This window comes from Symsagittifera roscoffensis, chromosome 2, assembly GCF_963678635.1.
Source record: "Symsagittifera roscoffensis chromosome 2, txSymRosc1.1, whole genome shotgun sequence".
In the NCBI taxonomy this organism is placed as follows: Eukaryota; Metazoa; Xenacoelomorpha; order Acoela; family Convolutidae; genus Symsagittifera; species Symsagittifera roscoffensis.
The window spans coordinates 35,921,977-35,935,576 of record NC_087063.1 but is presented as its reverse complement, the minus strand read 5'-3'; the positions used below and the strand labels follow the sequence as shown (position 1 = coordinate 35,935,576).

At 37.3% G+C, this 13,600-nt stretch overlaps 2 protein-coding genes across 6 annotated transcripts in view; one reads left to right on the top strand and one right to left on the bottom strand.

The window, feature by feature from the left end:
* The window catches only part of LOC134839203 (acyl-CoA synthetase short-chain family member 3, mitochondrial-like), an 80,199-nt gene extending 73,902 nt beyond the window's left edge, over positions 1-6,297 (bottom strand). For all 3 annotated transcript variants that reach the window (XM_063854675.1, XM_063854676.1, XM_063854677.1), the window contains exon 1: positions 6,279-6,297. The gene's annotated coding sequence lies outside the window, so the exon portion shown is untranslated. The remainder of the gene's footprint in view (positions 1-6,278) is intronic.
* The window catches only part of LOC134839014 (uncharacterized), a 335,027-nt gene that overhangs the window by 296,373 nt on the left and 25,054 nt on the right, over positions 1-13,600 (top strand). For 2 of the 3 annotated variants that reach the window (XM_063854404.1, XM_063854403.1), the window contains exon 2: positions 8,562-8,611. In XM_063854404.1, coding sequence (XP_063710474.1) covers positions 8,562-8,611 — 50 coding nt within the window. Of the gene's footprint in view, positions 1-8,559; positions 8,612-13,600 lie in introns of those variants that run through there. The other variant, XM_063854402.1, reaches the window with a different exon arrangement.

Sequence of the window (13,600 nt, the reverse complement as noted above, 5' to 3'; positions counted from 1 at the left end):
TATCTGTCTTCGGAATGCCCGAGCTAGACCTACAGGGCACTCTTGTTCAAGTTGGACTTAGTGTCGCGAATGCCCGAGCTTAGACCTGTTTTGATTTGGTTTGTTTTTTTATAAAAGGCAAGTTACCAGTGCAGTCACTGGTTCCCAGCCTATCTCTTAATAACCTAATACTTTTAACTACTTTTTTTCTGTTATCTTCTTATGTCTTGACGAAACAATACCCCTCCAGATTGACAAAAATAGGACCCCAACGGATTGGCAAAAACAGGAGCCCTCCGGATTGGCAAAAACAAGACCCTTCCGGATTAGCAAAATTGGGAACCCTCCGGATTGGCAAAAAAAGACCCCTCCGGATTGGGAAAAATAAGACCCCTCCGGATTGGGAAAAACAAGACCCCTCCGGATTGGGATCCTTCCGGGTTTGTAAACATAGCTTCTCGGAGACTTTCTAAATTTTCACCCGATACCTTTCCGGATACGTTCTCCGATGCTTTTATGCTGTTTGAATTAACTAGGAAGGGTGTTTAGTCTTTCCCAAGACCCTTCCGGATTGAAGTTAAGCCTCTTATTTGACAAATCACCCTAACGGTGAAGGGTCTTATCACTAGCTTAGTTTCGACTCGACTAAGGTTTTCTGGTGCTCTTAGCCTTCATTTTTTGTCTAGAACAGCGTAAAATTGCCTTATTCAACCGTTACTACCCTTTGGTAGGGGTGTAAGGGCTTTCCAAATTTTTTTATAAAACGTGAAGGGTCTACCTTCCCGAATTGGTGAATTTGCTAAGAACAATCCTAAAAAATTTTTACGCTTACTTTTTCGAATAATTGTTGTTTTTATTAAAAAGCTCAGTTAATTTCTGATCTAATGATACCAAGATCAACTGGATCTGTCCAGTAGTTCCAAAGTTATTAACCAAAACGCCTTTTTTTCTAAAGTCAAAAAATTTCTCTCTTATAGGTTCCACCTATTTTTTTTGCAATTCTGTTTATTCCGATCTAAACATTATTGATCCGAGCTCAAAAGACCAGTACTCTTCTAGTTCAATGCAAAAAACCCGATCTTAAACGCTCTAGTTGAAAAATTTCTCCAAAAACTATGCTATTTGGACCCCTCCGGATTGATGAATCCTTTAAATCAAACATGTTAAGTTCGTTTTTTCTGTAACCCAGAAGGTTATCGGCAAACGGGTTTTAAAACCTATCGATTCACTAGTGGAAGTTGCCCGAATAACAATTTTTACTGTCCTAACTCAAAAATTTCAAAAAATTTTCCTATTTTAAAGCGTTTCGTTTATTCAAAAATTGCGAAAACTCGGTTTTTGGCACCCAAATAGTTCCAAACACTTCTGAACTAAACTCAACCGGTTCTACTTATTATACTAAAAACAATTAAGATGTAATTCACTAATTTAGCATTTTTTTCCGTTTCAAAAAATATCGATATCTCAAAATATCGCTATTTTGACCCTAAAAACCGGTCCTTTTACTCTGTTTTTCACTGAAAAACGATATAGGAGTATTAATATAGGCTGTATAAATAATATTTTTAGTAATAGTATACCCCTCCGGGTTTGTTCAATATCCGAATTAAGGTGCTTAACTGGGAATTTTGCAGTTCGTTGAAGGGTCACTACAGTGCAGCACTGTCGAGCCCCCCAGATTAATATCTTACTTTTTGTTGTTGTTGTTGTTGTTGTTGTTGTTGTTGGGGATTCACAGCACTGCTGTTGGGAGTCTTGGTCCCGTCGTCTTCTCTAAAACAATGTCCACTTGTTTCTGCACGTGATACAATCACAGAATAATTGCCACGTGCACGTTGTCATTTCTGAAAATCTCTCGTTTACAAATTTCCACATCGTGTTTAAAATTCTCGTCTTGAGGCCGATTCGTTTATCAAAATGAATATATGGTTCTAATCGATTTACAATCCTACTGGTTCTGAAAACAAATTCGTTTCTCGCTTTTTCCGTTCTCACTTTTCGCATCTCAAAAATTTCTATATTTCTAGCCCGTGTGGTTCGCCTGTTTAACACTATTTCATTTCGTTCATTAGAATCAAGACTGGCAAGAAGTAAGATGTTATTTAGCTGGATGAACATGGGCAGGGGTAAAATGTTTAGCAAGCGTAGTTCGTTGATGTACACTCCCGTTTTATTTCCAGTGATCCACCGGATTGCTTTCTTTTGAAATCGCTCCAACTGCAATTGATCCCCCTTCGATATATGTGTACATGAGAGTCCGTATAATAACACTGGGAGTATTAGTGACTTATACAGGCCTAACTTTACAAACGTATTTATCTTTGCTGATAGGTTTCTTCTCAGGAGGTACAGTACTTGGTTTGCCTTCTTTAATCTTGTTTCAATGTGTACCTTCCAACTTAAATCGCCCGACACAAAAATTCCCAGATCTTTCACAACCATCGATGTTCCAAGCACTACACCAAAAAGCATAGAGTTGGCGTCTCCGCCCCTAAAACTTACTTTTGCACATTTATCTAGTGCTAATTCCATTTTGTTTTCAGTTACCCACTGCTGAATTTTGTCCAGATCTTCTTGAATTTCAATTGATGTTTTTTTGATGGAAAGTAGTTTAAGATCATCCGCAAAAATATATGGTTCAGAGAATTTGAGTACTTCAGGTAGGTCGTTAATAAAAATGCAAAAGAGCAGTGGTCCTAAAAGTGATCCTTGGGGAACACCACTAGTGACTTCTAAAACTTTTGAGCTGATATTGTCTACTCGTACAAACTGTTTCCTGTTTTTCAAATAGTCATAGAGTACCTCTAACATGCAGCCTCCTATTCCTATAAGTGCAACTTTCTTGAGTAGATCAAAATGCGGAACTTTATCAAAGGCTTTTGCAAAGTCAGTGTAGACTGCTACAATTTCTGCGTTTGAGTCATTGTCAAGCGCTTCATATATTTCTTTCAGGAAGGAGAGCATGTTTGTCAAAACTGATCTACCTTTAGTAAAACCGTGTTGATGTTTCGTCAAATACCAGGCAAAGTAAGGGTACAGGTCTTTGTATATACATTTTTCAAGGACTTTGCTGTCAATATTTAATAGCGATACTGGTCGATAGTTGTTCACCAATTTTCGGTCACCTTTTTTGTGAACAGGAGTAACTGCAGCTGTTTTCCATGAATCAGGTATTTTTCGTAGGCGTTTTACGTTTCTCAAAATTTTGTTCATCGGTTTGCATATATTGCGGTTCGTTTTCTGAAAAAAGCTAGGTGGCAACCCATTTGGGCCGCGTGACTTTGTTACGTCCAGAGTTGATAAAATCTCACTTACTGTCTTTTTCGATATATCAAAATTCGTTAACAAGGGATTTCCAAATTGAATATCTCTAATACTAAAACTTTCTTTAGGATTAAAAACTGAATGAAAGAAGTCGTTTAGCATGTTGACTTGTTCGTTTGGATTTGTGCTTTCAACTTCATCTTTTATGAGTAACTTAGGAAGACTTGTATGTTTATTCAAGTTCTTTAGGTGTTTAAAAATTACATTAGTGTTCCGTGTTCTAAACAATTCCTCTTGGTAGTTTTTCCTGTCCACTTCCGATGATTCAGTTACTAAATTTTCAAACAGTTTAACTTGTTGTCTTCTGTAGTTGGTCGGTTTGAGTATACATGATTGCCGTTTTGTTTGTAACTTTTTGATCAAATTTGAAGTGCTACTTGTTATCCAAGGTGGAAGTGATTGCCTATGTCTTGTTCTGAGAGGCACAAAACTCTTAATGATTTCATCCAAATATTGGGTGTACTCCTCATGCATTTTGTTAATGTTTGTGTGGCATACTGGTTCAAATGGGTTCTCGTTTATAAAATTGTTTATTCCTTCAAAATCGGCATTTCCAAAACTTCTAAAATTTTCCAAGTATGGTTTCGGCTCTGATACCGTGCATTCAATAGACAACATTATGGCATTGTGATCTGAGCAGTCATAAATCTTGGAAACGTTAAAATCTTGTTCGGCACTTGTATAGCAATTCCGATAGAAGGCTACGTCTAGTATGTTCTTCACACATGTTGGGAAATCTATCGCCTGCCTAAAGAGTCCATTTTCAAAAATTTGCAGTATTTGGTTTTCTTCCTCGTCAGTACTGGTGAGGGTGTTCCAGTTTGTTTCTGGGAAATTTAAATCCCCACATAAGAGAAACGGTTTGTTTTTAGGAATGGCTTTGATCAGTTGTTCAAATTCATGCACTTTGTATCTGTAATTACTGTTTTTTGGCGGATTGTAGAATGAGCCAATTATCATTTCAGTTTGATGAAGTTTTATACTACATAGCACACATGAATCAGGAATGTCATGTTTGGTGGATAAGTCCTCGGTAATTAGACTATTCTTGACAGCTATTAGGCTGCCTCCGTGACAGTTTTTACCACTCACAATAGCTCTATCAGATCTATAGATGTTATATTCACTTAGAAAAAGCTCTGATGATTGAATATTCTCGTTAAGCCAAGTTTCGCTTAAGCATATGACATTAAAATTTCCAACTGCAATTGCATTTGCTAGCTTAGTTCTTCTCTCTATGTTGATTAGGCTTCTAGTATTTAGTTGCAGAATGTTGAGGAATCCTAGTCAATGCTGGGGTTCCTGAACTTCAGTGTCAATAGTTACTTTCACACCATCATTGAACAATTCTAGATTCCTTATTTTCAGCTTTTCGCGAGGAACGCCTTCATCTAGTAGTTGTCTTCGTTTCTTAAGGATTTCGTTCTCTTTAATTGCACTCTCTTTGGTCAATGCTGGTAGCAGGTAGACCTCTTTTTCGACCAATTGTTCTCGCTTTTCTCGGCTTTTTGCTAGTACTAGTCGTGCTTCATGTTCGCTAGGTACAGTTACCAGCAGTGTTCTTGGCTTCATTCGATTACGATCAAATTTTCCCAGTCGTTTTAGTTCTATTATTTTCGGCTTCACTCCAATTATGTCTAGTATTTCGTTTACTTCGTCATTTGTTGGGACAAGGTTTTCTCCTTTTGTTTTCTCAGGGTCCTCTTTGACCCCTTGTATCCTAAAACTTTGATTTATGTTGTGATCAGAGTTAGATCTGGCAGCATGTTGAGTGGTTTGAGCTTGATTTATCCGGGTGGTGGTTTCAGCAGCTACAACGGCACTATAAGTTTTTTCCACTTTATCGCATGTCGTTTTCATTGCATTTCCAATTTTTTGATCTACTAAATCGGTAAGTCTTCTTTCCATGCTTTTAAGGCTTTCAGTTACATCAATGTTTGAGAGCTTCTCGTCTATGTTGGCCAGGGTTTTGCATCTTATAAAGTTGTCTCGTTCATTATTTTGCACACAAGTATTACAAAGCAACATGACATTCGGCCCTAGTTCTTTTATTCCATTTATGGCCACTAGAGACAACCCAACACAAGTTGGTTCCAAATGCATTTGAGCGTTGCATGCGACACAAGTGTATGTTTTCTCGTTGCTGGCAAAGCCTCTTTTACATGTTTTGCAGTTTTTGCCCATTTTTGCTTATACTATGGATATAAAAACAGTTAAGCCTGGTGGTTCCCGAAAAGGGGAGGCCTGTGGCTCACTCAGGGGAAAAGAAGAAATAGACAAACCTGGTGGTTCCCGAAAAGGGGAGGCCTGCGGTTCACTATTTCTACTTACGTTAATAGGGGCACTGACAGTTCTTGAAACGACACTCGTAATATACCAGATGTCCTTCTGTATTGCAGATGTTCGAATGTTTATCGTATAAGATTTTATTCTTGAGAATACTTTTAATGCCCTTCAGACCTTCTTCACTGAGGTGCACTTCGTCAGTTTTCAAATGATATGAGCTGTGGATTTTTTCACTCACTCCTCTAAACTTCCAAGTTCCTTTTATCTTTCTTAGGAATTCGTTTATTTTTGCAGATCGAGCTCGGTTCTCACTACGATGAGGGATTCCGATGACGAAAACTTTTTTGGCTCGTTCACACAGCTCCTCGGCTAGCTTCGACAGTTCTTCAGCAATGTCGCCTGCAGGTATACTGGAGGGGTCTTTTCCGTTGAAGGCGTCGTTTCCGCCGATGAGCAGAGCGATGATGTTGAATTTGTCTTTCTCGGGTAAGAAGTTTTGGACCGCACCAATTCGGGCCCCAGGTAGGGACAAGATATTGAAATTTGGAAAATCAAGATGGCGTGCTTGAGAATCCGCAATCAGGAGATTTTTTGAAGATGATGTCTTGAGCAAGTGATATCTTCTGTCGGACAATTTCATCGCGGGGCAACCATTGCTACCCCGGTAAACATTTCAACTATCTGAAACTATTTAATAAGTTTATCACAAAAAGGATACAAAACTTGTTAACTATACCCGACAGTCAATTGTTGTTGTCGTTGAGCCCTTTCTTGTCGCTCCTTGAACTGCTTGCCGGATCAGTCTTCTTCACTAATCCCGAGACCCTTCCGGATTGAGCGCAATTTAGCATTAACGTGCTTAAATACTCAAATAACCCTACAGTACAAGCCTCACAAACGGGCCGCAAATTGATCGTAACAATCCTGACTGATATAAATGCCTGTAACAACAATATATCTAACAATAACAAACGGGAGGGTCGGCTCACATCTCGTCTGGGGGGATGATTTCTTTTCATTTTATACTTTTTTTACTGTTTTTGGTTTCTTCGGTTATTTTTTAGGTTTTTTTTTTTATAATCTACTACTTTTGGTTTGGTTTCTTGCATATCGTTGAGTGATTTTGGTCACAAACTTCTCAGGGAACGAGGGGACGTCCAATCCCCCACCCTTCCTGGAACGTGAATTTTCGGTCTTAACTAGGTTAAAAAGCTATTCACGGGAATCCGGAAGGCTTCCGCGTTCCGAACTAGCCTTCCGCCCTGGCTGTTAGGGCCTATTAATGGCGTTATTATGAGCATGCGCCCGGCGCGGAATGTTCGTTAACGGTTCTGCCGGTCATGATGTTAAAAAAGAATAACATCCAGGAGCACCATAAAAACATCTATGTAACATTCGCACGGAAGTACATATCGACGGAAAATATAGCTAAGCTATAAAACGACTGGCCAGCGTCTAAACAAAGCTCTACATGTTTATAACCGTCTCTACCAAAGCCAGTTCTTTTGGTGGTCTTTTCAACATCGAGTCGACAAAAGCGTTACTGTTCTCCGGCAAATTAACTTACTTACATGCAAAATAGTGAGCTCATGGCTGGATCTCAGTATCTTCAGACCATGAGGTCACTCCTAAAAACAGGGCTACTACTACTTATTATCTTACTATTGTTTTTGTTCAGTAGATGAAAATCATCATCTCCATCGAACTTTCCCTCAACTCCTAGCTTCTCATAATCAGAAAATGATTCGAGATGTTATTTAAATTCAATTCAAGGCATGACTAGGAAGCTAAAAGTACGTTTGAAATGGTTTAAGTTCAAGCCTCAAGACCCCTCCGGATTCACGGTTCCACCAATCTTCACCGTTGGTGTGAATTGCTTTGTAACAATTGTAGCGACACAATTGTTACAATTCGGAGCAGTCTTTGCTAACACTCTGTCGTATTTTCTATTTACCGTCGTAGTTTCTCTCGCAACTATCGTTGTTGTTGTTGTAACCGCCGTTGTTGTTGTGTCCTCTTTTTTAATTTCTTCTAAAATGGCCGTTTTCAACGTTTCTCGGAAATGTGACGTGACAAATCAAAATTTTGAAATTTAGAACTTCCAGAATCTTCCAGCCTTCACGATTCATCTAATCGTCTAAATAACACTGCTAATCCTCGAAAACTGCCAATTCTCCGGGTTAGCGGCTAACCATCCGAAACTGTCTTTTTGTCAAATCTGTTCGAATGTCACATGCACTTCCACGTATGTCGGACAAACTGTTCGACACTTGACCACTAGAATTGAGGAACATAAGAAAGGAGACTCACCGGTAGGCCTCCACCTTCAGCAATGGCATTTTGAGGGAAATAGCGCAGGTCTTAGTTGGGAAATTATAGATAGGTCAAACAACCAAACAAAATTGCTAATACCAGAGGCAATACATATCAGGAAAGAGAAACCGGGCTTGAACACGCGCGATGAGTTTAGGAGCAGGGAGTTAACACTGAAAATTTAGTCCCAAAACATTTTTGGTTTTTGTATTTAAAACGTACATGTCTAAACCAAAATTATGACTCAGAAACTTAATTTTAAAATCTTTAATTAATTTTAGAGGTTAAAAGTATTTTAATCTTAATAGTAATTTAGAGGTCAACTGTGATTGGCTAATTTTTTTATCATGATGGTTTAGAACCAAATTGTATGTGATTTATTGTAAATACTATTTGTAAATTGATGTTTTATCGTCATTTAGATTAGTTTTTTGTAAAAATCCTGACGATGCACATAGTTGCGAAAACGTTTGAAAATTTTTTTTTAGCAAATTTTTTTACAAGAGATAGTGTCCCTGACTCTTGAGCCAATGGTTATAGGGCCTATTTTTCTTAGCCTCATATGTGACTTAAGTAGGCGACTGTTACAGATAAAAAACTGGAAGAAACACAGGAAAGTGATCATTTCAAAAGAAATTTCACCTTGATTTTTTTTTCAGATGAAGCAAAAGTATGACTGCGACTGCTGTGCCCTGATGGAATTGAATGGGTAAGTGTTTCTAAGCATCTTGAGAATATTTTCCGATCCTCAATTGTTGCTTGTTTCTGAGCCGTCGGGAATGTATGGTCTTTAATTCAAGTGTTGGTATGGTTTTCGAGATAATATAATTATCTTCCCTTCAATTCTTTTCAAAAACTTGCCTTGGGTCTTTGACCCCATCACCTGCGTTGTAAGTTAGGTGCTTACTTCATAGCAGTCGTTTCTTGCAAGTGTTACTGACTTGTTCAATGACCTCCTTTTTTTATTTTGCCCCGCTTGTTAGTATGTTGTAATCTTTCATCCTCGTTTATTTTTTTGAAAAATGCTTTTTTCTCGGTTAAAGTGCTCCTTGTTAAGTTTGGAACAGCCTCTTTTCACTTGACTTCGACAGCCTATTTGTGTGGACTAAGTTAGGTTTCAAGTTGAACCCTTGCGATATGCAACGGTGTTGCAACCGGTTACCAGATTTTTTTCCGTAAACTACTTTGTTCACAAAATCAATTATCCAGCTCATCTGGCGTAGAAAAGTAAACCATTTGCTTGAGACAAAAAAAAAGTTTTTTTTTTCAAACTAGAATTGTTCTGGTTGGCTGTCGTCTGTCTTTTTTTTCCGTCTTAGTTTCCGTTGCCCTTAGTTTCCTACTTTTGTAACGATTCAGGTTATTATGCTATGTTTGTATCACAAGTTTTCTGCTTTATGGTTGACGACTTTCTGTCGATCAAGTTTCCGAATTGGGTATACCACCTTTCGTTCACTGTTTGTAAAGCACTCGTGGACACTATGTGGGCTCTACATTTCGGTTGATTTTCAGATAATTAGAGCTCGGTCGTTATGCTGCTGGATTTGCTACCTATTATTCTGATCCCTACAAATTTTTGGTTAAATTTTAAAATTGATCAGGCTCTGGCTTCGTTTTTTTCGGGGTAGGGTGGCTTCATAGAAGGCGTTCCTTACAAATGTTACGTACTTTTGGACATGCTTCGTTGAAGTTTTTGTTGAACTCCTTTGTTGTTTTGCCCCGCTAGTAAGTATGTTACAGTTTTTCATCATCGTATTTTATTTGAAAAGTGCTCGTTTTTTTTCGGTTCAAATGCTCCTTGTGGAGTTTGGAGCAGCCTCTTTTAACTTGACTTCGACTGCCTATTTGTATTTAACCCCCTATGTTTACACCCCCTACTTTATAACCCCGTAACGAGATGACCCCACAATAATTAACCCTTTTAAAACCAAAAATTTGTTTCAAATTAACTCCTTTTATTAAGTCCTTTTACACTCATACTAGTATTGCAATTAGGTGTACTAATTGAGGCCAGAGAAGCCATTCTTAATTCACTTCTTGCATTTGTCGCTCATAACTAATTGCATATCGTTTAGCTTAAGAAATAATCCCTCATTCACGCGTTTAAAACAGAGATAACCTACATGGGGCTAATTCAAGGCAACAAAAGACGTTTGTAAGTTTAAAAAAAAATTATACTGCCTATTTCTTTAACCATTGTTATTCCACTCAAACAGATAAAATGTTTGAAGCGTCTTTTCATTTTGCTTTATCTTCAAAAGACTAACAAATACTAGTGGTGTCAGGCCATGAGTATTGCCTTAAACGCAAAAACAAGACAACTACAAATCGGAACTGCTCGAAATACATCATTCATAAATGCCGCGCAACAGCAGTATGTGGAAAGTTATTGTAAATTTGCAAAAAGTTGCTTCAGTCCAAAAACTTGATTTCTATAACGCCTCGAGTGAGCACCAATGTACAAAAAAGAAAGTACCGGGTGCTCAAAGAAAAAGTGCAGAATAGTATGCATGTTTACGAAGAAAAAACGTATTTGCATTTCTTTCGCGCTATGGCGAACTTGGGTTAAATATTAGTTCCTTGTATATTTTTTCAGTTTGAAACTTTGTTTGTCAACTAACTTTTTTGAGAGAAGACGTCTCCTTGAAGCCTCCCGGAGACGTGAAAAAACGCATTGACTTGACTCGTTTTTCAAAATGCTGTCTCTAGCAATTTAATCCCAGAACAGTCGCTTCTTTACTTGGAATGTTTTGTTGGGACTACGGGCTGGTAAACCCTTTAGACATTGCGTTGTATGCCGACAATTCAAAAAAAAGTTGACTAACATTAGATGGTTCGAAAAAATAGAAGTTTTAGTTAAAATGATCGGTATTTCTTTTAAAATGATCCGATTAGATCAACTTTTTGGTCACAACCAGTTCTCATTCCATGTTTCATTTAAATTCAGCCAATTAATATTATTTTGGCAGGAATGGTTTCAAGATCAAGTTCAGTTTCGGAAAAATCTTATCAGTTTTGGTAACTAATTTGAATCATGTCGGTCGGCTTCGTTTTCCAGTTCAAAACAAAGTCTAGACTATCGGCAAGGTCAATTCTGTTCAAATCTAAAACGCATATTGCAGCGTGCATGTTAATTCATTTTGGTTCACAAAATTTTTCGCAATTAAAGCTTTGATGTTTACCGACGATATAGTTCCGAATCCCTTTTAAGTAAGTTTCACTTGACTTGCTTTTAAAAATGCTGTCTCTAGCAATTTAATCCCAGAACAGTCGCTTCTTTACTTGGGACGTTTTGTTGGGACTACGGGCTGGCAAACCCTTTAGACATTGCGTTGTATGCCGACAATTCAATAAAAAGTTGACTAACATTAGATGGTTCGAAAAAATAGAAGTTTTAGTTAGAATGATCGATATTTCTTTTAAAATGATCCGATTAGATCAACTTTTTGGTCACAACCAGTTCTCATTCCATGTTTCATTTAAATTCAGCCAATTAATCTTATATTGGCAGGAATGGTTTCAAGATCAAGTTCAGTTTTGAATTGTAGGTTTCACTTAGATTCTAGCAATTGGTTTTAAAGAGGGATTAAATTGTAGCTTATCTGGAGTAGAGGTAACAATTGCTTGAGATGTCAAAGGCTTTTAGTTGCAATTCGGCCGGAACCAGTTTTTTTTATTGAAAATTTTCTACTTTTCGCGCTATCGTCCCGCTTTTTCGAGTCAGCTTTCTTGATATTTTTTGAATGCCATTTGTGGAAGTAATTGAGTTGCAATTTTGTTGCGTATTTCGGAAAAAGGTAGCTCACATTTTGCAATTTTTTTTTTCAAATTTTGAAAGCCTTGGTCGTTTACTGAGCACAGAATTATTACGCATGCTTTTATTGTGCTCGCAACTAGCATTGTCGGCATTTTACCGCTACGTTTGTGTTTTTTCGATGCAAGTTAAACTTTCAGTTGTCTTTTTTGGCATTGATATTTTAATGATTTTTATTCCATAAAAATTGATACAAAGATATGAAATTGTTCGTTGATCTAGCGCTATCATGTTTTATCTTGGCGCTATCATGTTTTATACCTTTTTACTGAGCGCCTTTCATGTCAGTTACTGTCTGCTAGTTTGTTGTGTTTATGTTGTGTCGCTAGTTTTGTGCTTTATGGTTGTCGTCTTAAACTCTGTCGGTTTAGTTTCCGAGTTGGTTATACCACTATGTGGGTACCACTCGTGGACACTGTAGGTATTGCATTTTGATTGATTTCCAGTTAATTTGCGCTCGGCTTCAATTCTGTCGGCTTAGCTCTTTATTTATTTGTTTATTACAAATTTGCTGCTTACTTTTAAAACCGATAAGATTCTGGATCCATATTTTCGATTGCTCGAAATCAAACCTACCAGGATCTCTTTGGAAAACCTAATCATGAAAAATTCTCCTTAAATTTTTTATTTTCTTTGTTAAGTTTCATCTTGGCTACTTCTGCAGCATCATGCTGTTTCAATCCTGTACTTGCTGTATTGCAAGTGGTGGGAAGCTCAGCTTCGCCTCTGTGTAATTTGTTTGGATGAGTTTGTTGTACTCGAGAACCAGACCAATTTTACGGTAGATAACTTTGTTAGCGGAATGGTCAAATTTAGTGATGGAAAATTTACCCAATTACGCTGGTTGAAGCGATGTTAGTTGAAACTAAAAAAATTTTGTGTGTGCTTTAAGCATTCTGACATGATAAAACTATTTTAGGAAATCTTAGAATGAACCTCTGAGTGACTTCTTTTATAAATAAAAAATAGCATACACAATTTTCATTAGTTTAAGGGTAGATCGAGCGTAGTGAGGACTCGTATATTATAGGTCTTGGTAGTTTTTTTCAAGACAAGGTCTCGAAAAATGTGATCGACTTCTAGTTTCGAAAACGGATTTTTATTTTTCAGATTATTATACTTTTTCGAAGTTTCAATTGGATTTTTACCTATTTTACGAGCAGTAAAAATGTTTAGCTATTGACCCAGTTTTTACAAATTGAGTTAGCTTCACAAAAAGTGTCGATCAAAAATTGTTTTTGTTTTTCGAATTTTGACAAATTTTGAAGCCTTATTTTTTATTTTGAATTTCGAAAGCTGAAGATTTTTAAAACAATTAGTTTTTTCTGTTCTTTGCGTTCATTGATCATTTTTCAGCTGTCTATTGGCGATGTCTATAGACGTCCTTTGACTAATAAGGCCTAACTTTACAGACATTTTCAGCCGGTATAGAATTTTAAAAAAGGTTGAACCAATGCCAAAAACCTAAAAATCATTATTTTTTTAGAATCATTCTCGAACTTAAACAAGTAACCTGATCGCTTTGTCAGCTTGTTTTGGGCTGTTGGCACATAAATGCAAAGCTAAAGGGTGTGACAGCCCGTAGTCCCAACCCAGGATTAAATTGCCAAGGCGCGAGTCAAGTTTTGGCGATTAGTTACGTTTCCGGGAGTCTGCAAAGAAACGTCTTTTCACAAAAAGCGGACAAAAATTTAAGTAGGGTTAAAATTTGAATTTTAATAATGCGAAAGAATGAAATAAAATTTACAATGGTTTAACACAAACTAGATAACGCTTTGAAAAAGTACAAATCAGTTTTGTCTTCGCAAACGGACATAATGTTTTGTACTCTTTCATTTAATACTCGACATTTTTCTTTTTTGTGAACTTATGGCCACTCGATGC